Source organism: Hermetia illucens, chromosome 1, assembly GCF_905115235.1.
Source record: "Hermetia illucens chromosome 1, iHerIll2.2.curated.20191125, whole genome shotgun sequence".
Lineage (NCBI taxonomy): Eukaryota > Metazoa > Arthropoda > Insecta > Diptera > Stratiomyidae > Hermetia > Hermetia illucens.
The window spans coordinates 12,676,364-12,703,440 of NC_051849.1; the positions used below are offsets into that span (position 1 = coordinate 12,676,364).

A 27,077-nucleotide genomic window follows, 5' to 3' on the forward strand; every position below is an offset into this window, starting at 1 on the left:
TGAACAAAAGTTTCAAAACTTCACAAGGATAGTAAGAGGATTAAAATGTGGTAGCTGCTCCCGTTTCTCAGGTGATGAACAGCTTTGGTACCTATTCATACTTGACGTCACCTATATGATGGATCGGCCCCGCGGCCCCCCCACTCACATTGAATAATTCAAATTCAACGGAAACAGACTTCAAATATTGCCCAGCAAAAGGAGCCTTCAAATAGGATTTATATAAATTTGCTTCCGAAAATAAGATGAAAAGGTGATGCAGACATGTCCTTGATGTCTAATAACATTAAGGTAGCTTTTGCAGGTACTCAATATTTCAGGATAATACATTCCTTCCCACTGAATTTTCCTTACTAATTCCAGTTTCCTTTTCAGTAAAATATACACGTGAAATAATCATGTTTTTTTCCTGCAACTTCCAGTCCTTCTCCGTCTTTTTGTGAGGCATGAATCCTCCTAACCAAAAATGACTCATTCACTCATACCTATCTATCGCTTCAAACAACAAACATCTGTTGCTATTCAAATTAGATACACGAGTTCTAATCCTAGAACACAGGTAACTTGTGCAACACGTGCCTCACACTTTTTCCAACTCCCCCTCGTTTTCCTTCAGATAATTTTTCTATTTTTCCGCATGGAATATTCGCCTTGGAGTCTCCTTGACGTGAATTCTTCTGTCTGTCTGTTGGTTTATTGGAGGGGATGAGAGAGGCGGTATATTGTGCTGGAGAGTTATGCCAAGTCTCATAGCTATTTATTTCGAAATGAACTTATTTTTTTTTTGCACGAAACGAAACGCAAAAGAAGCTTTACCGTGAAATGTACTTTTTCAGATCACCATGACTAGTGCCATGCCATTATCATTACCGATGGCGTCGTCAGCCACGCTTAGCTCCCACACCTAATCGGAGGAGACATCATGCCCTGCTATCGTGGAGAAATTGACGGTGAATAAGCTCAAGTTTATACAGACATTTACCCTCAATGAAGAATTTTTCCTCCGGTAGCATTTCCCTTAGGTCATCTTCTTTGTTCGGGGGTCTTGAAGTGTTTCCTAATGGAAAATAATGCGAACTTTCCGTTGATTGAAAAAATTAATGGCATTTTGAAATGAAAAGTGCAAATGCAAACAGGTCTTCGGGCTAGGCCACCTTCAAAGGAAAATGGACTTTGAAATACGTGCATTCCCGTATATCTCTAGCAAGTGAAAGACCTCACACATCCTTCCTCTGAAAACAGAAGGATTTTAAATAATGGGCAATAAGTTTCAGACGGTTCTGAAAGCATAAATTGAACTTCCTTTCAGATTTTTTTAGCCAGATAATTTATTCACGATACCAGTTCTGTAATCTTAATGTCTTCAATTTTCTACCGTGTTAGTCAGCTAGATTGAGAGATACGATGTTTTTTGTTTTTTTTTTTTGGGGTAGGGTAGATGAATGCTTTTACGCACACAGTGTTGGACTCCCGATTCGGTACGTCGTCGCACTACCAACTAAACACCTCCCCATCGTCAGAGAGCTAGCCTGGAACCGTTTGTCACATTACTTCGGGCTAGTCACCAAACTCTCCCGCTTTGCGGAGCCTTCAAATCAGGGAATTCCTTTCACCAACGGGAGGGGAGAGGAGGAAGGGAACTCCACCGGTCGAGTTCTATCTTCTTAGCAACGAGAAGGGCCCGAACGTAATGGGCAACACGGTTCCACCTGTCAGCAGTCCTCAGCATCTCTTCGACAATGTTGTCTGGAGAGAGATCCCCTGTGTTTAAATAGAGCTGCTGACGAATCCCATCCCACCTTCCACAAGAAAAAAAAGTGTGGTGGCCATCGTCCACAACTCCATTGCAAAACACACAATCCGGAGAACGCGCCTTTCCAATCTTGTGCAGGTAAGACTGAAAACCTCCATGCCCATTTAAAAATTGGGTAAGGAAATAGTCAGTCTCACCATGCTTCCGATTCAGCCGCGCAGTCCATCTGCCTCTAGCTTCATTTTGCCAAGAGAGCTGCCACTCGTCTAGAGTGTGTTCCCGTTCTTCGCGAGCAACCACCTCCCTTGGTTCATCTCTCTTGCGTTTGTATATGACCTGACGCTCCCTAGCAGGAAGGGCAACGGGATAACTCCCGCGATCACCATCACGGCCGGTTCAGAGACTGTGCGGTACGCAGACGCCACCCGTAAAGTTCCCCGTCTCTGCACTTGCGCGAGGCGTTTACGACATACCTCCTTTTTAAGAGCGCCAGCCCACACCTCTGCGCCGTAGAGCAGGACAGACTGCGTTCAGCTTATCAGGCGACGTCGCCTACTAGACGTAGGACCCCCAATGTTTGCCATTAGCCTACTTAACGCCGAAACTCCAGCCGCAGCCTTGCTCGCTGCCGCTTGGATTTGCTCAGAAAAGCTCATTTTTGAGTCAAGAGTCAACCCGAGGTACTTTACCGCTGATTTTGACTCGATGATCGACTCGTCGAACGATATGGGACGTAGGGTCGGAATTCTCTTTTTAGTCAGGATGACTACTTCGGTTTTTTCCAGTGCAAGGTTGAAACCATGAAACCGAGTCTGCTTTGCGCCTGTTCGACAGTGCGTCCAGCAACAAGCGCTGCGACATCATCTGCGTAGCCGACCAGGTGCGACTCCTCTGGCATGTCGAGTTTAAGCAGACTGTCATAGGTAGCGTTCCAGAGGTCCGGCCCTAGGATAGATTCCCTACCTTTGACCCTCTTGTGTTTCATAGAGCAGGGAGCGGTTCCTCACATAGTCCCTCAAAATTCGTAAGAGATAGTTCGGCACGTTGAAGGTATTGTCTAGTGTGCCTAGAATGTCTTTTCATCTTACGGAATTGAAGGCGTTTCTGACGTCAAGCGTTGCGTTACGAGGAGCACCACCCGTCGAGTTCGGCGGCTATGTGCCTCTGCTCGTCGAAGGGCGTCCACGACTTGCATGACAGCATCAATTGTCGATTTCCCTAAAACCAAACGCTAAACCAAACTGCCGGGGAGATAAATCTCCGGCAGCGCGTATCGCTTCAGCGAGTCTACTTCTGATGAGCTTTTCGAGCACTTTCCCAGCAGTGTCAAGCATACATAGTGGGCGGTATGAAGACGGCAATTCCGGGTCGCCTTTCCCTTTAGGGATCAGCGCAAGCCTCGCAACTTTCCAACGAGCAGGGAAAATGCCCTCTTTCAGGCAAGCGTTGAATGCGCCGAGCAGTAGGTCTGGCCGGTGTTGGAATACCAGTTTGTATACCTCTGCTGGAATACCATCGGGTCCTGGCACCTTCTTGTTTTTCATAGAGAGGACTGCCTGTTCCAACTCTTTTATAGAGAAAAGTGGACAGTCCTCTGCGCTCTCCGCGCCGACGTCACCGTCCCATACGGGGTGGGCAGGGAAGAGTGCCCTCACAATGCGGTCCATCTGCTCGGCCTTAAGTGAACAGGGTTTCAGCAGAGCCCCGATTTTTCGGGTTACCAGTTTGTAACCGAGTCCCCACGGATCCCCATTCACCTCGTCGACCAGATCTTGCCAGCAGCGAGCTTTGCTCTTGTTTATTGCGCTGAGGAGTCTCCTTTTGGCTGATTTGTACTCTATCATTATGGTACATGCCTCCTCCCGGTTGCCTAGACGTGTGTTAAGCGGCGGAGCCTATGACACTCCTTTCGGAGCTCTGCGATTTCCACTGTCCACCAATACATAGAAGGTTTGCCGCGCCTCGATGTCTTCCTGGGCATGCAGGCTACGCAGACTGTCGTTATCAGGTTCATAACTGAATTTACAACAGTGTCAGCTCCGGCGCCACCGCCCCCAGGAGTACCCTCCAGCGTGGCCCCACCCATTCCCAGAGTTTCGACAAACTTCCCGGTGTTCACCTTCGCGAAGTTCCATGTACATGTAGATCGCTGGGGTGGCGCACACCGAGAGTTTGTGTCCACCACTTCGAGAGCAATGTATTGGTGGTCACTTGCGGAGAAGTCTTCCAGAACTCGCCACCCGTCCACCAGCGACACCAGTGATTCCGACGCGAAGGTTACGTCTGGAATGCTTCCTTCGCAGCCCGGGGCCCGGAATGTTGGGGTGGATCCGGTGTTTAGAACTACCAGTCCTGTTCTCGCCGCCATTTCCAGAATTCGTTTCCCTCTGGAATCTGTGTGAGGCATGCCCCATTCAAGTGCCCTAGCATTGAAGTCACCCCCGACCAGGATCCGCCCATCCGTGCTTAAGATAGCGTCCTCCAAAGCATCAAGCCTCCGACGAAAGTCCGGCATCGTCTCATTCGGCGTAAGATAGACACTAAAAAACGGTATCTCTGAACACCGAACCCAGACAAAGCTGTCCCCTCGGCCTTGGGCAAGAACCCCTAGGAGGGTGCCGTCTCGAACCCAGATGGCAGCGGTACCTGACATGTCTGGGTGCCATGAAACTGGGCCCTTGTTTCGGTGCTGCTCACTGATGAGTACTAAATCAGTTTTGGTCTCCGCAGCGAACTGCGCTAGCAACTCGTGAGCGGTTGCACTCCGGGGCATATTGATTTGTAGGATGCGAATCATGTTGACCGTATCTTAGCTCTTTCCAGTTCTGCTCTGAAAACTGGACACCGCCCCGATCCCGCAGTGTGCGCAATGCTCTCATCAGTCGCCCCACGGTCCCTGCATAGGACGCAGTTTTCCTTTTCATTGCAGGTGTTCGCTTTATGGCCTGCCTGACCGCATTTACGGCATGTTGCCCTTCTGTCAGGTCCTCGACAATTTGCAGATGTGTGCCCATAATCCAAACATCTGTAACATTTGGTTGGGGCGGTCCGAATTCGTATCCTACACACTACCTAACCAATTCTTATTTTCCCGCTGTTTAGAAGCTTCCTCGCGTATTGCTCGGCAACTTCCACCACAGCGAGTTTTTGGCCTCGGGAGTTCGCGGAGGTGATACCAATCCGGACATTGGTTACCTCCGGGCATTCGCGTTTCATGGCCTCTTCTACCTAGTTCTTTTCCGTGAGACAGTCAAGGTCTCGGATTTCCAAAGCACACGTGGGTTCCAGGCTGGAAACCAAAGCTTTTTCTCCTAGAAACCCCTTGACTGCTTCACAGAACGTGACTTTATTTATAGTCTTCGGGCCTAGTTCGACTAATACTCCACCACCCTTCGTTTTACGTATGGAAGACACTTCCGCTCCGTTGTCTTCGGGTTTGATTTTTTAACGGATTTCGCTGAGGACTTCCGCAAAAGTCTTGCCTTCCGGCGGCTTAATAAGCAAAGCTGGCGGTCTAGTCCTCCTTCGTCTCCCCACCTTTTCTTTTGGTACTCCGTCCTTCTTGTCCGCCTTAGTTTTAGGCAGAGGTTTTTCTAATGGCGCGGCGTGTTGTTGTCTTTTGATTCTCTTCGCCTTCTTCTTTTCAGCCCTGGAGAGTACCTGAGTGAAGTCTCCTTCAGATGTCCCTTCCTCCTTTCGTTTTTTACCAAGTTCGCTCTGCAATGGGCTGTCAGCGATCCGTTCGGTACTCGTGGTGTTCTCCTCGGAAAGCGCGGTTGTTTCTGCTTCCTGCGGATTTTGTCTTACTTTCCATGCTCGCCTATAGTATGAAATCCTCTCCAGGAGCTCTTCCAGTTCCATTAGCCCGTTTTTCACCCCCTTGCCGACGTTTTTCTGGAGGAACGTCGCAGATCGCATGTGCTTCACAACTGCCGTGCATTCCTTAATAAGTCTTTCCTCTTCAGCCTTTGAAATACGTGCATTCCTGTATATCTTTAGTAAGTGAAAGACCTCACACATTCTTCCTCTGAAGACAGAAGGATGTTAAATAATGGGCAACAAGTTCCAGACGGTTCTGAAAGCATAAATTGAACTTCCTTTCAGATTTTTTTAGCCAGATAATTTATTCACGATACCAGTTCTGTAATCTTAATGTCTTCAATTTTCTACTGTGTTAGTCAGCTAGATTGAGAGATACAATGTTCACACTTGATTATATGCACAACGCCCCTTGTAAGGAACGGAATAAATAACTCTTCACTTTAAGGTAGTTTAGTTTAGTGGGGGAGCCGCAGCTCTAACCACGCAGACCTTTCCTAGGCCCATTATACTATCCCCAGAGATGGTGTATTCATCGGCCTCTTGCCAACCGTGTTCCCAGGCTTTCGCGAATCTGAGAACATTTTCCAGAGACAGAGAATCCGCAGACTCTTTGAAGAAAACCTTACCAAGATACCAAGTGTAGGGCCGTCTCTTCTTCCTCCTCGCTTTGGCTGCACATAGCCGAGACCACCTCTCCGATTTTTTCCATGTGAAAGTTCAAGGGGCAGGGTCTCGTTAAAAGCCCATTTGGCTGCTTGAATCCTTGCCATTTTCCTCTTTAGAGTAGAATTGACAGTAAATGGGCGGATGATAGCCAAGCTGCATGGAGGGCGTTGAGTAGTCCTTTGATCACCTCGAAAGTCTTCCAGGAATACAGAAACCGTTTGAACTCTATTTCTTGATTCAATACGGTGGAACTACTCTGGGTAATCTCGGATACTTTAGCGAAAGAAGGGTCAATCTCCCCACGCCGGCACCGGAACCAGCAATTGAAGTATCAGTAGCTTTGGCTAAGTCTGTTTTCAAAAACTGGGAACAAACTTCCACAATGACAGGTGGCAGAGCCTAAAAGCTGCTCGCCACACCAAACTTTTTCTGCCAGAACCGAACATGCGTACCGGAAAGTTTATCCTGTCGAAAAGCAGGAGGACTTGCAGGTGTATTGTGGGCATTCTGACAGGCCATAATTCACTAGCTGTGCATATGTTCAGAATAGGAATTACTCAAGATGATACGTGTCACTCCTATAATGAGGAAGCGGACTATGGACGCATCAGGCATCAGATCTTTGGTGCCGATATTCTTCAGTTGCTACGGGTAGCATCACATCTACCAACGGGAATCCTGTGACATGGCCTGAGTGCTCAGAAGCACACACACGTACACAAATGGCCGGATGTGAAAAGCAGGTTCTGGTCCTACCATCGTGGATCCAGAAACTCAGCGAGCCAGTCCGTCAGCTTCCTCATTACCAGTGATGTTTGAGTGCCCTAGCACCCACTTCAGGAATGTTTCGTTCATTCGGACAAGTTTCAGCAGCATCTGATGGCAACTCCACACCAATTGGCTTGATATGCCGTTGCTGTTTAGTGCTGATAATGCTGCCCCAGTGTCGGAAAAGATTCGAATGATGCGATCCCTCCATTTCTGTCTGAAACATTCTTTTGCTGCCAATAAAATGGTATATATCTTGGCCTGGAATGTGGTCTTCATTTTTCCGAAAGGTCGAGCCAGTTCCACAATTGGATTTCTCAAGAGCATCCCTGCGCCCGATCCCTTTTCCATGATTGACCCGTCGCTGAAGATTATTAAGTCTCTAATCCCAAAGGATTTGTGGCCATTTATCAACCATTCTTCTCTTTTGGTGATTATCACGGAGTAGGTCTTTTCAAAGACGAATCTGAAAATCATATGATCGGCAGATGGACACATGACCTTATGATTGGCCACCTTTCCTGGCGTCAATAGTATCAAACCTATATGCATCGTTAGCTGCTTTCCGTTTCTCCTTCAAATGGATCGAGGGTAAATTTAGAATAGCTTCGAGTGTCACGGTCGGCATACTACTCATTTCTTCAGTAATATTTAGGCAACCTGCCTCTGGTTCTGCTTCAGTAGCTTCCTATAGTTCAAAGTTCAGTCTTGGTCACCAAACGAAGCACCTAAGACACCCTGTCTCAATAGACTCCTGTCCGACCAATATGTGGATCTTTCTCCACTCCAGCATGTAAAGGATAATTATGTAACAGCGAATCGACTTTATGCTGTCTTACCGCGTTACAAATCGCCATGAATGAGGCATAATTGAGGGCACCTTTGCCTAAAACGTATTCTTTATCGGACATTGCCTTCTCAATTTTTGCCCTTAGCTCATGGAGTGTTGTCTCCGTGGATTTGTCTTTTTGGTAGGCGTGCCCCACGGCGAAGTGGCCACTGAAACGGTCTACAAGTCTTTCTAGTCCTTTTAGGGAAAGGAAGTTACAGTGATCGGTGGGAAGCTTTTCGCGTCTATGTAGATGGATTTTCCTGGCTTATGAATAAATATCGACTTTACATCATCCCTGCTGGTTGGAATATAAGCATGTAAACGCAGTATATATTCTGACCTAGGGCACCCATTCCCTCTACTACTAGCCCAGGGATGATACCATCCGGATCTGCGGACTTGTATCTATGGAGCGAGTTAAATGCCCATTTTACTCGCTCCAATAATACTACTTTGCATGCCAGATTCCAGTCTCTCTGTTGGGGACTGTTTGCACCTGTCGACAACGAGATGATATTTTGGATATTGGCTGGGAAGTGCACTTGAAGCAAATGGTTTGCCGTTTCTTCATCGGTTTCTGTGTACCTCCCGCACTGTACAAGAGTCGCAATGTCAGGGGATGCCCCGTTGGTGTCGATGGCCTCTGACCTGACCACGTTTAAGAAAGTGGGTACAATACCCAAATTGGAATCTGGAATTCGGTTCCTACCAAATACTCCAATAGTATTGATCCTCTTGCGTTGATGTTGGAAGTTCCTCCGTATATAGGGTGGGCGTTAACATCACATCCTGCTATTATTCTCACGCCTTTACTTTTGGCATATTGGTCAGCTCTGATGAATGTTCCACTTGGAACTACATCTTAAGGGAAGTAAGCGGATCATCATACAATCTCCTTACCTCCCTGCTGGCTTTTTATGGCCAGCCTGATCGTTGTGGTCGCTATCACATAAGTCGTTAACCAATATAGCACTTCCATTAGCATACAGCAAGGCGGTATGTCCGAAGTTTAAACCCTTAATTTCACCACCAGCAACCTATGGTTCTTGCATGAGGTATATACATGTCCTGATAATTGCAGCCGCCGCTACCCAATACTGCAAATTTATCTGAGAGATATGACACATCTTCTACGGTTCAGATGAAAATGTCTTGGGCTGTACTTGGTCCTTCGATGGTTTTGGGAGTCGAAATTTGTAACGTGACGGTCCCAAGCCCGTAGCAGAGCCGGTAGCCCATTAGTTCCCGAAACTTCTAAATATTCATTTCAGGAACGGCTCTTCCTCCTGCTTTGCTACCTAGTAGCATCCTGGTGGAGGTGCTAAGGTTATTCTGGACTTCAAGTTGTTCCAGGACCTCTGCACCATTACTCTTCGCTCTTGCGCAACCTCCCTTTTCTCTTCTATTTTGCCTATCTCAGCCTCCTTTCAATCCGCCCCATGATCAATTGCATTTCAGTTCTCTTGGTACCGTATTTTTTCACCTCAGGTTTTACTACCTTTCCCAATGTTCTCTTCAGAGCTTTCCTTTTTTCGATCTTTTAGTGGAAGGCGAATGTTAATGGTTTGTGATTCGTAAAGATGGTGAACTCTCTTGACTCAACCATATGCTGAAAGTTTTTTATCGCTCAGTACATAGCCAGTAGTTTGCGGTCTTCCGCCCCGTATCTACGTTACGCCGGACCCAGCTTTCTTGAAAAAAAAAGCCAATGGTTGCCAGCAACAATTAATTCACTGTTGGAGAACTGCCCCAATCGCGAAGTCAAATGTATCAAAATGGCCAAAGGTGCGTCAGATTTGGGATGTGCAAGCTGCGTCGTTTGCTCCAGTGCGATTTTTGAAGCTCTAAAAGCTGCGGTACATTCGTAGGCCTAGTTGATTAGTGAATTTACTTTAAATTTACAGTGAACAATCTCGTTAAATGGCGCTTATACTGATCTTGCCCTGGGTATGAACCTTTCAACAATTCAACCTTCAACAATGCGTCCGGCAACAAGTGCCGCAACGTCATCTGCATAACCGACCAGGCGCGAGTCTTCAGGCATATCGAACCTAAGCAGACTTTCGTAGGAACCGTTCTAGAGGTCCGGCCCTAGGATGGATCCCTGTGCTATTCCCGACCTGAATTCCATCCTCCTTTGACCCTCTTGCATCTCATAGAGCAGGGAATGGTATTTCAGATAATCCCTTAATATCCACAAGATATAGCTTTGCACGTGGAATGAGTTTTCTAATGGGCTAGCATATCTGTCGATCTTACGGAATTGATCTTCCTGTTCTCTACCCGAACTACCTTGGGCATACGTCCCGGGCAGCCCGAATCGCTTGAGTGAGTTTACTTTCGATGAGCTTTTTGAGCATTGTTCCGGCAGTGTTAAGCATACACACCGGTCGGTATGCAAACGGGAGTTCCGGGCCTCCTTTTCCTGCTGATTAGTGTGAGTCTGGCTACCTTGCAGCGACAAGGAAAAATGCTCTCCTTCGAGCAAGCGTTGAATGCTCCAAACAGCAAATCTGCCCGTTTTCGGAAAACCAGTTTGTAAACTTCCACCGGAATACCATCAGAACCTGACGCCTTCTTGTTTTTCATTCTGAGAACTGTCTCTTCGAGCTCTCTCACTGTGAAAAGGTGGCAAGCTTCGACGCTTTGCGTACTATTGACATCAACCCGTATCTGATGTATAGAGCGTTATGCCCGTACAATGCGGTCCGAGCATTGGTTACCTCTAGATATTCACCCTTTATGGCCTCCTCCGTTTCGACCTTTTCTGTGAGGTAGACAAAATTTCAGATGTCTAGAGAACACATAGGCTCTAGACTAGAAACAAGAGCCTTCTCCCGAAGTAACCACTTGACCATTTCGCAGAACGTACTCTTGCTAGTCGTTTTCTGTGTCCAGTTCGAGGAGGACTAGTCACCCTTCGTTTCCGTATGGAAGACATCTCTGCTCTGTTGCCTTCAGATTTCATCCTGTAGCAGATTTCACTAAGAACTTCCGCAAATGTTTTGTCTTTCGCCGGCTTAATGAGCAGAGCGGACGGTATATTCCTCATCCATTTCCTCGTCTTTCTGCTACTGGCTTTTGGTTGGTGGCCTTCTTGTCTTTGGACAGACGGGTCTCTGGCGGCGTAGTCCGTTGTTTCCTTTTATATTCCTTCGCTTTCTGTTTCTGGGCCCTGGAAACTGTTTGGATAAAAGAAAATGTTCCCAGGGCAGAGGTGAGGCAGCGTCTGACGAGTTGCCTCTGCCCTGGACGAAACCGTTTGTCATATATTTTTTGAATGGTTGGGTGCCATGCCCCAAACGAGGGGTCCGTGGACCAAAGAGACGTGGGAGTAAGTTGCTCTCGATTTGGTCCGGTCCAACAGCAGGTGGTTGTGGACTTAGGATCTCTCAATTATCCTAAACAATGCTTGGATAAAGTCTGCTTCAAGTACGTCGTCCATTTGGCGCTGGCAGTCTTCCGCTGCTTTCCACGTTCGCCTGTAAAAGGAGATGAGTAGCTGCAGTAGTTCCACTAGTTCAATCAGCCCGTTCTTGACGCCTTTGATGACGTTCCTTTGGAACATTGATGACTGTGTGGCGCGGCAGGATCTGCAGCATTCGAAATTTATTTCGAATATTGCGGATGCGGACGGGTAGATGGCGCGGAACTCTCCACTCACTCATTTTCGGAACGCACCAGGCGAGTGGAGAATTAGCGGTGGAAAAATGCCGTTGGTTGGGACAGTAAGGACCGCATGGAAATAAGCCGGTCTCTTCTGTTCCCAACCGCGGCGGCGTAAACATCACATTAAATTAAGTCAAATTTGAAAATATATCTCTACGATAAATTCCGAAGATTCAATCAATCGATGAAGTTGTGATCAAATCAGAATAGTGGTGACCCCGACGTGATGTTCGGGGGTTCCATTGAAGGAATGCCTCGTTTCTTCAAAATCTGTCATGTGGAACGTGTTGTCGAAAAAGTTTGACGTACTTGCCGTGACGTATTTCTTTTGCAGCCTCTGTCTCGAGCTCTTTCTTTCGCCAGTCTTGCGAGACGCAACTTTCGAATGAGATTGCGGTTGGAGCTGCGGCGCTGATTTTTGTTGCTCTTCAATCAGAGGCGTGGACATTTCGTCGCCAGTGGAATGAACGAAGGAGGGGCTCGCTACAGCGAGACTCGAAGGTACGGTGCTGGATCCGACGATTGAGTCAGAAATGGAAGGTTCCAGAAGCTTGGAGGAATCGTCAGCAGTTGTAGACATCAAGAAACTGTCCGACGCCTCGTGACAGGTTGGCGTTGAAATGCTTGGGGCGTGTGGAGCTGAGATTGATTTCCGATGCATTCTATTCTGAAGGTCTTGCTGGTGTAACTTTGCGAAGTACTGCGAGTTGGGTAGATAGTTTTTGGGCAGAGGTTCATCTGGAGGGTGGCCGATGGTGCGCTTACACGCTAGCTCCTGCATACTGGGACAATCTCCAAGAAATTTTGCAATGTCGTCGTGATAATGCTTGATGTGGATCTGCAAGTGATTCTCTTTCCGGAAATTTTTGTTGCAGTTCTCCTTGGGGCAGCGGAACAGGTTGTCAATAATTCGGACTTTCAAGGAGCCAACGTAAACGTAACCATCCTCTAACTGCATGGACTCGTCTTCGCCGCCTTTACCTGAAGTCGGTTCAAACAAGGGCGGAGACGACGTTGAGAGCAGCGATTGGATGCTGGAATTCTGCTGTCCAGCGTTATGCATAAGACTTTGCGGTTGTAGTGGCGGAAGGGGTTCCAAGGGTGGAGGTGGTGGCTTCACCGGTTGGGGAGGTTTGTAATCTTTATTATAAACATAAGCTCCGATGTCTTTTGCCCGCCTTCGATGTATACTGAAGTCGTAGACGTCCGGATTGTAGTGTTGTCCCAAGTCTTCAATATATTGCTTGAGATCCGCCTTGGAGCGGAAGCGTTTGTTGTTCGAATTGACCAGGATCACATCCCACTTGCCTAGGACATTCGAGCGTTGGTACATGTGCTTCGTCCACCCAGGCGGCAGTCGCCAATCATCTACGATGACTGTTGGCTTTTTGTGGTCGCCTACGGTTAGGAATCCCTCGCGGCCTATTGGCTGGTCATTTACCCAGTGGCAGCACCATTCACCGTCCTTCGGAATCTCGGGCAGACTGAGCTCCGCGAGATTCAGCGAACTCATGGAAATTAGTGGCCAATCCTTCTTCGCCGCCTGTGTCTTTATCTTCGACTTGTCCGGAGTAGAGTTAGCTATTGGTTTGTGAGGGGCAGGGCTTGCTGATGTAGACGGTGATTGGCTCTTTCCAACCGGTATTTTCAGTTTGCTGATGTGAGCACTTTTCAACACTTTCATGTAGCCGTCGTCGAACAGGATTTCATACATATCATTGCCGAGTACCTTTTGGACGGTGGCCGGAAATCTGCGGGCGCCACTCCAGCGAGCCAGACACTTCTCCCCCAGCACGAATACGTTCGGCAGCTTGCCCGCCGCGGAGGCCTTCTGCCGCAATCGGCTGCTGTTCATTGGTATCCACACCTCGACATAATAGGGCCTTTGCGAGACTCGCACGGCTACAAGTATTGCCTCACAATCATCGACAGGTTCACGCGGTGGCCTGAGGCAATACATCTGAAAGACATTACGGCGCAATCTTGTGCCGAAGCCCTCTGTCGAGAGTGGATACCTCGCTTTGGCGTCCCTGCAGTGGTCATCACTGACCAGGGAATGCAATTTGAATCCACCTTTTTCTCGGAGTTAGGCAAACTCCTGGGTTTTAAACGCCAGCGGACTACGGCATACCACCCGCAATCCAATGGGATGCTGGAACGTTGGCACCGGACGCTGAAAGCCGCCATTATGGCACGCGACGACCCGTCCTGGACTCAAGTCTTGCCCCTCGTCCTACTCGGCCTTCGTACAACTCGCCGAGAGGAATTTGCTGCCAGCCCCACGGAGCTGGTATACGGGGAGAACCCAAGACTCCCAAGCGATCCGGTCTTCGACAAGAGATCGGGTCTCACAGAGTCGGGGTTGGTGCGTCTGCTGAGGGACAATCTCCGACGCATCAAAGCGCCACCACCCACTCGACACGCGTCCATACCTGCTTGTTCGCCCAAGGAACTGGACACATGCACGCACGTGCTTATCAGGACGGATGCCGTCCGGAAGCCGCTGCAGCCTCCATATGAGGGCCCGTACCGCGTTCTCGAGAGGGGAGAACATTTCTTCCAGCTCGAGATCGGTGGTCACAAAAAGGCGGTCTCTTTGTCCAGGCTGAAACCCGTGTGCGCCCCGAAGCAGCGTCGTGTCCGCTTTGTGGATTAACGGCGAACGAAGTTCCGGAATCCGTCGCCGAAACCCCCTAGGTTTCGTCTGGGGGCGGAGTGATGTGGCGCGGCAGGATCTGCAGCATTCGAAATTTATTTCGAATGTTGCGGATGCGGACGGGTAGATGGCGCGGAACTCTCCACTCACTCATTTTCGGAACGCACCAGGGGAGTGGAGAATTAGCGGTGGAAAAATGCCGTTGGTTGGGACAGTAAGGACCGCATGGAAATAAGCCGGTCTCTTCTGTTCCCAACCGCGGCGGCGTAAACATCACATTAAATTAAGTTAGATTTTTGTGTTCATTTTTTGAATAGACTGTAGATTCTGATTCCTCTTCTCCGTTTTCTTCTTTTCAAAGAGAAAGGCCCAATAAAACAAAATATATCTCTACGATAAATTCCGAAGATTCAATCAATCGATGAAGTTGTGATCAAATCAGAACTGCATACGCTGCATACGCTGCGCATAGACTGCATACGCTTCATCACTGCCGCGCATTTTCTGATGAGCCTTTTCTCTTCGGCTCTAGCTAGGATGGTCGACTGAGCTTCCACTCGGTTCGGCTGGGCTTTTTTCGAAACGGGGGCACTGCAGGGTATTGGAGTTTCTGTCCCAGACCGCTAGTCGCAGCACCTGGTAAGGTTTCCTCTTTATTTGGGCGTCCCGGTGTTACTTCGGGTATTTCTTTCACTGAACTCTTCCATGCATTTTTGTGCTGCGCCCAAACATACTCGACTCTTCCTCCTTCTCTGCTATGTCGTCGATTTTTTTCTTGTTTAGATTTATTCCCCATGAAAATAGAGCGGGCTACAATAGTCAGGAGCGGGTGTACCCTCGGAGACACAGCCCCTAACGTAGTTCCCTGAGGCCTGAACTATGCTTAGCTGATCCGGGAATTCACGGACGGATGAGCGCTCGCTCGGGGCAATGCGATCTACTAACACTGGTTCAATGCACGCTACCCGACCAGGATTCCGAAGGAGCTGGCTCCTGATACACGCCAACAACTACCACCTTGGCAGAGCTAAGCTCACAGCACTCTCTCGAGGGCCCCGGAGACTCCCAGTGTGCCCCGGTCATTCGCGGTTTGCGCTTCGCCAAGAGGCTTTCTCAGGGCTACTCCCTAGGACCCAGGTATACTGCCAGCTAGGGGGTGAGAACTACTTACTCGGGCACCTTGAGGACTTCACACCCCGTACCGTAAGCGACCTGTTAAAGGTCACTGACGATCCCCCTCCAGTATTTGTTGTGATAGCCGGGATTGTACATTTTCCCATTTCTCCTTGGCAGGTAAGGAGAGTTGTTGAATCACGAACACAACCGTGCTGAAGATCTTGAAGGAGTCCAAATCTGCTCCAAATTTAGAAACATCAGCTATAACAAACCTCCATGGGAAATCCCGTTGAAGGCCGATGTTGACTGTGAGGGTAGCGATTTGGTATGTGGCACTAATGTGTTCCGTTAGCAGCCGAAAGCTCGACCCGTGTCTTTCTATATGGTCCTTGGAATTTTGAGGACGGATAGACGCATGTATCGGCAGCTGTATCTATAAGGAACCGAGTTCTCATTTTTTTGTCGAGCATAAACAGGCGGCGTGAAGACGATGAAATGGGGCCGTTTGCTACCTTTAATGGCTCCCGATGGTATTTCCTGAAGTCTAGTTACACGGTTTCATATACCTTGGGGACGAAAACTCTCGGATCTGGGCTGTCAATGCGGTCGAGGTTTACGTCCAGAAGGATTCTGGGGTTGGGACCCCTCTTTGACCCTCTGGCAATTAGTTAACTTTAAGGGAGTAGATCACTTCGGTAGAAAAGAAAGGTTCTACTTCCAGACAAGTGTCTGGAAGCAATTAGCACTATCACAGTACGTTCAAAGTTCCAAGCTCCTCACATATAGGAACCGAAAAACTTTGTATATTTAAGGCATCTAACTCTGGGCTGTCTTCCTGTTTGCCTCTGGTTTTTGTATCTAATGAGCTTAATGTGTGAAAAGGCTGGGAAAGCCAAATCAAATTCAAAATATCTTAACTTAATGTTGAGAAGATGCAAATTCTGTTCCTCCCCAGAAATGTACATATAATTATAATGCTGCTCTATCCTTCGCTTGCATCCGAGGAATTGCAAACTGCGAAACAGTAGCAAACGGAGCATGTAAGCAAATACAAAGGGAAGCAAGCATCCTTAATGTGCTCAAGAGAGATTTATTCATACGTATGTGCTCCTCCACCGCAAGCCAGGACGAGAGCGTTACTTTTCTGCTGAACATGCAAATAAAAGACTGTAAACAAGTGTGCACTCGAATTCGAATGAATTGTTCGTGGGAAGATAAATAATTTTCCCCTGGCGTTTCCCCCCACCTCAGATTTATCTGAGCAGTTTGTCGCCTTCGTCTAGTATAATAATCAATATTATGTCCTGAAAATCAATTTCGTTTCTCGCATTTTTCATTCTCATATCTATTTTCCAATCAAGGAAACCATTTTCTACAATTTTCAGCATCATCATCGTCCCTATAGATACCGTGGCGTCTATATGTGCATCTGTATCTCCCAGCATTTGTCTATCCATCGTTCTTCGTCTGTTCGTTAGATGCTTCCTTCACACAGAAAATTTTTCGAAATGGCAAATGGAAAAGTGGCGTCCAAGTGTAAACTGAAAAGTAGGCTAGATGGGAATTTATCGCACTTACGTGAGGTCTGACGTCAATTGGTTCTTCCGATTCAATGTAAAATCAAGAACACCTTCGAATTTTTATGTTTGTATATTTTTACACACACGGCTAATTGGAAGAATCGAATAAGCTTTTCAAATTTAAATATTTACTCTAGGGGAGCCTTGGAGTTGCGAACAGTCGAACAGTCTGTTTTGTTGTTGCTATTGATGAAATGCAAAATTTCTCTCTACAAACATTATTTCGAAATGTTGCACCAATGGCGCGTTTTCAAGATGTCTTACCTTTAATTGCTTCAGTGCATAAAGGCGATTCTGTTTGCAGATCCTTTATGGTCGAAGAAAAATAGATTTATCGTCGATATAAAACCAAAGATTATTTTGTTGTACGCAACGACTTTGTATTTAAAGATAAACTTGGAATATCTTTTCGTTGTTCAGATGGATATATAGGAAATTCAAGCGCTTTCCTCCGCAAATGTCCTTGTGTAAAGGGTACTTCGCCTAAAAAGACTCTAGATCGACCCACTCGCTAGCCACTTTAGCATGACCAACATTCGCGGCAATTTCTTAAGTGTGACCTATCCACTGTTGTTTCAATCCTCTACTGAACACATCTCCCAGTACCTGGCTCATACGCCGACTTATCTTATCGTTCGAGATTTTACCAGATGGGAGCACAGCAACGACATGCCAGAGACAGGAGGAATACTTCTAGATTTTGAGTAAGAATAGTGGTCACTTTTCATATGTTACTCTCATATAACAGCACAGAGAGGACTCTGCCACGGAAGCACCTGGACTTGATGTTAATGTTGAGGTATCTGTATTTTCAAATTTTAGACAATCTATCGCCGTTAATGCGTCGATTAGTACTGAGTTCGAAAAACAACAATTTTGCGGTCGGGCGGGGAAGGAACTAGGATGTGGGTTGGGATGGGGGGCATGCGGGAGGGGTTTGGGAAAGGAAGTTTGGAGTGGGGCTAAGGATGGGTAGGTTTTGAAAACTGGGATGAGGAGTAGATGCCGTTGTAGAAGATTACTCTACCGCCGGGGTCGAAAAGGAGGTTACGGGACTAGAGTGATAAGAGGATTTGAGGGAACAGATGAGTTCGTAGAAGATTCTCTTCGACGATCTCGATCTGCATGGCCTGGGAGATAAGTAGATTTGGGTGGAATATGGATTTTTCAAGGAATTTGAGGGCATGACGGGCTAGGACGGCGTCAATGCGGGGCGTTTGAGAGTCGTCGTAGAGGATCTGATTGGAGATGTATTTGGAGCGGTCTTCGTTCTTGTATATGTTGGTACAGTGGCAGAGGATTCTGCGTTCTTTGCGGCGTATTCGTTCGATTTAGTGAGGGGAAGCGTCGGACCAGAAGATGAAGCCGAAAACGAGGAGGGGACGGATAAGCTGTTTGTAGCAAAACAGCTTGACTTACTGAGGTGTTGGGCTAGTGTATTTCAGGTTTGAGTAGAGGGATTTGAAGGCCCCTGTTGCACGGTTCAGTGCCTTCGTGATATGTGGGACGTGGGATAGGGGGAATTGATTGTCACCCCAAGGTAGGTGACTTCTTTGATGGTTGGGATGGTGTCGTTGTGGATCTTCAGGGATAGGGTTGAAATGTCGTTCCTCATTTTCGGCGTCATCTTAGCGGTACCACGGAATACGATGGTTTTGCATTTTTGTGGATTTAGGGACAGTTTCCAGCGGGTGAAATACCGGTAGAGCTCGTCCAAATAGAAATTCAGGCGGGCTTCACCGGCAGGGATGTTTCTGTTGGAGGTGTAGAGGATGAGATCATCCGAGTATTGAAGGATTCGGATTGGATTTGGGTGTGGAGTTAGTTTGGGAAGGTCTGCGGTAAACAGGGAAAAGAGGATAGCGGAGAGGACTGACCCCTGAGGGATGCCAGCCGGGCTAGAATATGGGGAGGAGAGGTGTTCACGGAGTTGGACTTGGGATTTCCGCCCATCAAGAAAGCTAAGAATTAGCTTGCAGAGGTGCGGATGGAACTGGAGGACTTCAGAAAGCTTGTATGCGAGTCCATATTGCCATACGGAGTCGAAAGCTTTCTTTATGTCGAGGAGACAGGGATTAGTACTGAGTTCGGTGCTCTGATTAGTTTATATATGTAGGGGAATCGGAATTGGATATCTGGGCTTTCCATAAACTTGTGAACACCTATGTTGCGTATATTATGGTGGGTTGTTTTCCATTTGTACACATATTTATATCTATTGTCCACCATAGACTGGTACTGTCTGAGTCAACCAGAGACGTTTTTCCAACGCAAGTGCAGACATTTGTCTGGGACAGGCGTAGACTTTTGTCGAAGCCGTATATAATGTAAAGATAGTGTTTCAAATATGTATATCTTGTTAATTCACCAAGCAATATACTCCATCTATATTGTATGTCAATCATGATGATTGATGGTGGACCGGACTAAATGAGGAGCAACTTACTCCCTCGTTTTTTAGTCCCTGGACGAAACCGTCAGTCAAATTTTTGATTTTTTTGATTCTTAATGCTTGGGGTGCTACGCTCCAAACTAGGGATCCATGGACTAAAAAACGAGGGAGTAAGTGGCTCCTCATTTAGTCCGGTCCACCATCAAGTGGATGGGGACTTAGGATCCCGCAGATCCTAAACAACAAGTATGTACTGCTTAAAATTCGGTTTCCCGTTTACCATCACTCTCAAGTATTTGATGACCGGCTTGGAAGTGATGATCATCATTAACGGTACAACAACCGGTTTCCGGTTTAGGCCTGCCTTAGTAAGGAAGTCCAGACATCCCGGTTTTGCGTCGAGGTCCACCAATTCCATATCCCTAAAAGTTGCATGGCGTCCCCCACACGCCATCGCTCCATCTTGGGCAAGGTCTGACTCGTCTCCTTTTTCTACCACAGGTATTGAACTTATAGATTTTCCGAACAAGATCATCCTCATCCATGCGGATTAAGTGACCCGCCCACCGCAACCTGTTGAGCCGGATTTTATCCACAACATGACGGTCATGATATCGCTCATAGATTTCGTCATTATGTAGGCTACGGAATCGTCCATGCTCATGTAGGGGACCAAAAATTCTTCGGAGGATTCTTCTCTCGAACGCGGCCAAGAGTTCGCAATTTTCCTTGCTAAGAACCCTCCGAGTGATACATAAGGATTGGCAAGATCATAGTCTTGTATAGTAAGAGCTTTGACCCTATGGTGAGACGTTTCGAGCGGAACAGTTTTTATAAGCTGAAATAGGCTCTGTCGGCTGCGAACAACCGTGCGCGGATTTCATCGTCATAGCTGTTATCGGTTAAGATTTTTAATTCTAGATAGGAGACATTATCAAGGGTCTCAAAGTTGTAGTCTCCTATCTTTATTCTTCCCGTTTGACCAGTGCGATTCGCTGTCGTTGCCACCATGTACTTCGTTTTACCTTGATTAATATTCAGTCCGAGATCTCGCGCCGTCTGTCTGATCTGGATGAAGGTTGACTGTATATCTCGAGTTGTTCTTCTCATTAAGTGCATATCGTCAGCGGGGCTATTACAACCACATTTAAATATGTCTGTAGACTGTAACTCTTTGCGCTCTCTTGAGGGAACAGACCCTGAACGATTTTCAGTAGAAGATCGGGACATGTAATTTGGGGAGCTGCTGACCACTAAATCTCCCCATCACTTCCGCTTCCCCATGGGTCTATATCCGCATCTGCGGAGTTGTTTGAAGCAGTCCGTCTTGCTTCGCTGTATAGCCAGCTTCAGGTTTCCTCGGGCTACCTTTTAAGTTCGCTGTTTCACCTCCTGATCAATCCCACCCATTGCTCTCTGAGCCGCTCGTCTGGTCCGATGGCACCCCTACCAAAGCTCAGACAATTCACTATTCCACCAGCAGTTGGGCCTTTTGCTAGGGAAAGTATATCGCCTCGGTATCGATGAGTCGCATGGCTTCCCGTTACACTCCGTGATGTGGAGGGCTCTTTCCGAGGGTGTACCTTATATAGTGTTCTGGTCCAACCAAACATCTATGAATATTTACTCGTCAATTGCTTTCCTAGACTAACCTGACGGTCTCCTCATTTTTGGATGAACAGATTTCCAGCCGCTTGACTTGTTGCCTGGTGATCACTATGGGTGTACTGTTCACTGATGTTCCAAGACATATTGCGAGCTTGTGAAGGACTAACAAAAGTCAGATCCACAACCGAATCAGACCCGCCTTTCCGGTAAGTATTAACCTGACCATCGTTAGCCAATATGATATCAACCTGCGCGAAAGCCTCCAAGAGACAACGCCCTCTTGCATTCGTCAGTGAGCTTCCCCATTCTGTGGCTCATGCATTGAAATTACCGGCGATGACTTTTGGTTTCTGTCCTTTTGCATCCGGAACCAATCTGTCCAGCATGTCCTCGAATTCGGCCAGCCTCAGGATTGGAAGAGCATAGCAGCTGTAGACGTATATGTCGTCAATTTTTGCCCATACGAACCCACTTGTCGACTGCCTCATGCATTCCTGTATGGCTTGGTCCCCACATGCACACATTCATTATTGTTAGGGTTTCTATAGGGTTCGCTTAGTATAGTCATTTGCATCTCTGATTCATGGGTGGTCTGCGAGAGCAGATCTTGCGCGATTTGGATCAACCGCAGTTTCTCGCTGCACAACATGCATTTGTGATCCTTGTAACAATCCCGAACAATGTGACCTGTTTCACTACAACGTCTGCATCAGCTAGACCGATCAACCTTAGTTGTGCACACTCTCGCTAGATGTCTGTATGAGAAACCCTTGAAGAATCTCTTCAATGTGGTTTGCTCTTTAAGGCAACAGACTACCCATCCAGTACGGACCCTCCGCCATCTAGCAGCTTGCACGCTGCTTTCACTGGCAGCCGGGTAGTCGCAGTCTGTGTACCTCCATACGCCTTGCTAAGGCTTACAATGGATGCCTCCTGCAAGTCGTGCAGCTTGAACTGCTCCACTAAGACAGTGAAGATTTGCGCATTAGAAGTGACCTCATCTAGATCCTTGCACTGTATAGCAATCTTTGAGCATGTACGAAAGCACTTTCCCCAAGCAAATTTTTGACTTAGTTGTGTCTTCGGCTCTGCTCTCTTCGGACTTTTTCAGTTCCAGCATGAGATTTCCCTTTTGGTTCCTCCGAATCCTGTTTACATTCTCCCCAAGTCTTTGAGATCGGGGTCAACTTCCATTCTTCTTAGTCCATCTGCATAGGACATACTACCCACGCTTGAAATGATGATCGCCTCGGAATGGATCTCTCATTCTCTCCTTCTTTTTTGACTTCTTTGCTCCAAGCTTAGTCCAACCATCGTGTACCTTTTGAGACATCGGTTGCTTTGGTGTTTTAGGGACCATTTTCCCGCCTACCGAGGTTTTAGGTCACGCCGAAGGAGTAATCTCGCCAAGTCGAAGGAGTAATTTTATGACTCCACTTCAAATCTTTGTCATCTTCCCGCGATTTGTTATGCAGAACCCTGATGGCTCTCATCATGTGCTTGATTGCTTGGTGTTTATCTTTGATGAACTCCGACAAATCAACAATTTTCGCTTCAGGCAAAACGTAGTATGACTCTTCCAGGTCGGACTTCTGCTCCAAAGACACTACTCTTCTTTCCGCACATTTTCTGGCGTTAACAGGATTCTTGTGGTCCAGGTCCTTTTCCACCTTAGATGTTGAGGGAGATCTCATAATCGATGAGCTTCTCCTTATCGGATCCGGTTCCAGATACTGAGACGTGTTGCGCCAAGGTAAAATCTCAGAGAATTTTGAAGTCCAAAGCGGAGTCCGTCAGGGTTGCATCCTGTCGCCAATATTATTTCTTCTTGTTATCGGTGGGGTTCTTCATGCTGTCTTGTTCGAAGGAGGTGGAAGGCTCTTAGTCTGACGGGTCATCGCATTCTCCCTATTTTCATGGATGGATAAAGCATCGAAAGTGTCGATCAATTTGTATATCTAGGAAGCCTGGATGTCGGCCGGCGAATTAATAGCGTTAGATACGTTTTCGCTTCGTTGTCTAAAATCTGAAAATGCAATTACCTGATTGTATCATTGGAGTATGCTGACCTGATCCTATTGAGAACGAAGAACTTGATCGGCGCACAGGTCTGTCATTCAATGGCGATGTGTTTTGAAGACGGAAGTGACAGTATATAGGTCACACATTAAGGAAAGGTGACAATTGCATTGTTGGCCATGCCATGCAGTAGGAACCATTCTCCAAAGATGGGTGACGTCCCAAGGGCACGTGGCGTAGAACATTAGAGGAGGAAGGCACGGTCTCGGGAAATGGGGAGGAGAGAAAGGAAATTTCAGGTAACCGCGAACGATGGCGCTTTGGGACTAGAAGCTGGGGATAGGGGAGGTTGCAAAATTGGGGTTGGGAGTAGTCACCTGCGTGGAAGACTATTTTATCTTAGAGATAAAAAAAATCGGTTTTGTGATTGGATCTTCAACAATCTGGACCTGCATGGCGTGAATAATAGGTGGGTTGGAATCAGATTGGCACCGGGTAAGGAAGTTGATGACATGACGGGCTAGGATGTCGTCGGGGGGTTTGACAGAAGTCGTACAGAATCTGGTTGGAGATGTATTTGGACGGGTTTTCGTTTCTGAAGGTGTTAGAATAGTTGGGGAGCACTTTGCGCTCTTGACGCCGGAGTCGTTTCATTTGCGATGAGGAAGAGGACCAGAAAATAAAGCAGAAAGTAAGGAGGGAATGCCTTTTTACAATTGGGCTTAGTCAATTTGGTGCTATATTTTGAACATATTACGTATTACGAGAGCATTAAGTTAAATCCACCAGCAGCTAGCTTCCTGTCGCAACTGACGGGAGCAATCAATCATTCACAGAAAGCTCTACTGAACTCTCCTATGAAACTTTAATACACGTGTAATCTAGATACTCGCATACACTGTCAAGCAAAAAGGAAAACCAAATCACAAATTGAGATGCAAATTGAATTGAACCTCTGCCATATTAACAGCTTGTACGCCTGATATACATTCGTGTACACGTACGCATCTGCTTGCTTCGAGGTCGTACGGAACACCAATAGCTTAGTGTTTTCTCGGTAATGGACATGATTACCTGACAGGTGAATATTTTATCCTTGATATTGGTGTTAAGCAATGGCAAAGGGAATAGCGCTCTGGCATGAACGTGCCCTGACAAATACGGTCCAGGAATAAACCCCGAAGCTACTGGATGCTGTGACATGATGACGGGTTGTTGAATTTAATTTCGGGGCGCAATTTTGTTCAATTTCATCTATCCACTTAACATGCCACCTACTCAGTGAATATATCCTGACGGCCGATCTAGGCCAGTGAAGTTGTTTTGACGTTCCATGTAACTCTGAGCAAAATGAAAATTTATCTTTCGAATAAAGATACAACAGCTTCAGATTATGATGGCGCATATTTAGGATTTTTCGGTCAAATGACGAGCTTTCTATGAAGTCACGAAATGGAGAGTCTTTACGAGGAATTTTAAGAAGATATGAATATTTTTGACTATAGTTTATTAGATTTATTCAAATCTGGAATCTAATTATTCGTCGAGGCCATGAATAACTTAGTAAAGAAGCATTTAGGAGAACATGTTGGAATAAATTATATGCGACTTAGTGGATGACGGATGTTTCCTTCAGAATGGGTGGAAGGTCGCATTCACGTTTCTGCAGGAAGCTGGGTGTATTCAATATATCAGCTTTTTACAGCTTACTCTTCTCTTTGGCGAAACAATTAGTCAACCAAACTACTAAGTACAAATATGGATTCATCTGTTATTATACTGGGTGCGGCAGCATAACTTCCTTTTTTCAAAACTCAATAAAAACTATTGTATGCATCGGAAAATATTTATTTATTTTTTATAATCAAATCTGTTAGGTGACGTCCCCCATTCTCCATAGATTGCGTAAACCGATTTCTGGCGTTTGTCATGACTCTTGTTAGCATAGCAGGTGTGTAATGATATGAGTGGTTATAGGAGATCAGGTCGATCATCCTTAGTGGCCGACAACGACCTAGAGGGCAGAGCTATCCCAAAAATCTAAACAAATTGGCTAAATTGACCGTGAAGGTCCGCCTACAAAGATTGAAGCTCCATCAAAGTGCTTGGTCGACACGTTCTTGCACGCCTCTGTGCTAGCCAGGCTCGGGAATGTGGGGGGGGGGGGGGGGAGCGTCCTTTGAGCGCTTTGATCCCTCACGCTTCATTACTCAAAACAACGTGTCTATTCCGATGCGTGGGTCCGCACCGGATTCTAAAATAGACGTTAAATAGGATGTCGCGACGGCCTATCGAATGATAAACAGAACGCGAACTAAATTGGAAAATAGAAAGGAAAAGAGAAAAAAAAAACGGCTCGACCGTGCGCGTGGAGCCGTAAGTCTCCGGACCCGAGTGCCGCGATCAAGGAGGGGAAGATCCACGACGGATCACCGTCTCAATTATTGTCTCTTCCGCCTTAGATCTTGTATGAGGCGCGACCTCTGAGGTTCCCACCCTTCCTCGACATCCTCAGGCCAGTTATTCATTTTGAGGATGTCCCTTATAGAAATTCCGCGGGAGTTGATTACAGGAGTTGAAAATTTAGAGAGAGAGGAGTCCTCGTAATTTATTTTTTTTTCTTTCTTCTTTTTCATTGTTTTCTTTCTTTTGCCTTTCTTCTTCTTCTTTTTTCTCTTTTCTTTTTCTTTTCGATTGATTCGAATATTTCAACTTTTTCTTGCTTTCTTTTATGTTTTTTTTTTCCTTTTTCGCTTTTGGACATTTTAATTTCGCTTCTTTTTCTTTTTTTTTTCTTGGACTTCCTTTTGGTCGTTTCCAATTTTATTTTATTTTTTTTTTTTAAATTTTACCATCAAAATGTCACATCGACGAGATCACGGGTCTCGCGACCTTCATCGCCTTCCTTCCACGCTACCTCCAGGTCAGTGGAGCTCAGCGGAGCTTGACCTGCGAACACGCCGTGACGACTGACGTTGGCATGTTGCGGCGAGGAGAGATCCTGTGGGTTGGGTTGATCCTTCCACGCGGGATGCTAGGGCGACGTATTTGTCCCGCTTCGAGACTCGAACCCGAACACGCACTCAGTGCATCAGGCAGCTCAACATCAGCCTGCTTCAACTCATGCAGTGCATTTTGAAGACAGACGTGACTATGGACAGAATAAAGATAATTTTTACATAGATGACCATAGACGTGACGTTGGTTTTCACGGACTTGACGACAGGTCCGGATCCGAGAACTTTCAACGACATAACGACAGATCCGGACTCGACTATATCTACGATTTTACTGTTTCTGACGATGACGATTCGCCGTATAGATGCCAGGCACGACCGCTTAATACCAAATCAGCGGATCGTGGTTATTCAATTTTGGCAACCTGGGACTTGGTTTTTGATGGCACATCGAAAACTTTGCCCATCAACCAATTCTTGTTCCGCGTGGAGGCTTTGACCAACACAACCCTACAGGGGGATTTCGGCCTGCTGTGTACTTATGTACACACCCTTTTCAGAGACATAGCAGCAGATTGGTACTGGGACTACCACCAGTCTGTCGGACGAATCGAGTGGACCTCTTTTCGTGAGGCTCTTCGCCATGCGTTTAAGGATTCTCTAGATGGCTGGGATATCCTTGAACTGATGCGAGATCGCACGCAAGGTCCATCTGAAGATTTCGACAGTTACTATAAAGCTGTGCGTTCGCTGGCCAATAGGCTAGAAAATTCCTTAAGGGAAGACAAGTTGGTAGAGTTGCTACGTCGTGGGCTGAGACCCGACGTTCAGAGACAACTTCTCTATTTTCCGGCTAGTATGGTTCGCGAGCTGCGTAAGTTAGTGCAGCAGAGCGAAATTTTAGAGGAGCGTCTCTCAAGTAGGCTCTCTCATCAATTGCACAGCTGTTCTGCTGAATCTGAAGAGGGTGTTGACATAAAGAACATCTCAGGAAATCCTCAGTCTGAGATTCATGATCGTGATTTGGACTTGGTCTGTTGGAATTGTCGGCAGATTGGACATTTATTTGAAGACTGTTGGGAGGATCCCAAAGTCTTTTGTTTCGGTTGCGGGCGCCCGAACACACGTAAGCCCGTATGTCCGAACTGTCGAGTTCCAGAGCCCAGCCCCAGTCATCAGGGCGTTCCTGCATTGGACGCACGTGACTGCGCAGGCGTTGCGACAACATCTTCCACTCGT

The 27,077-nt window shown here is 46.8% G+C and overlaps 2 protein-coding genes across 5 annotated transcripts in view; one reads left to right on the plus strand and one right to left on the minus strand.

Moving 5' to 3' along the window:
* LOC119661393 (diacylglycerol kinase 1) overlaps positions 1–27,077 on the plus strand; it is a 331,394-nt gene that overhangs the window by 42,932 nt on the left and 261,385 nt on the right. The gene's annotated exons all lie outside the window — the stretch shown is intronic.
* LOC119646497 lies at positions 11,707–22,222 on the minus strand. The gene is made up of 2 exons (XM_038046952.1): positions 22,089–22,222; positions 11,707–13,393 (listed from the first exon to the last, which is right to left on the minus strand). The coding sequence occupies exons 1-2, from the start codon at positions 22,220–22,222 to the stop codon at positions 11,707–11,709; spliced, it is 1,821 nt and encodes a 606-aa protein (XP_037902880.1).

What these genes read in the sequence shown, in the direction of transcription:
- LOC119646497 (XM_038046952.1), bottom strand. Translation starts at nt 22,222, where the DNA reads ATGGTCCCTAAAACACCAAAGCAACCGATGTCTCAAAAGGTACACGAT. An exon ending in GATCATCATTTCAAGCGTGG is followed by an intron (nt 13,394 to 22,088) that starts GTAGTATGTCCT and finishes AGTCTCGCAAAG; the next exon opens with GCCCTATTATGTCGAGGTGT.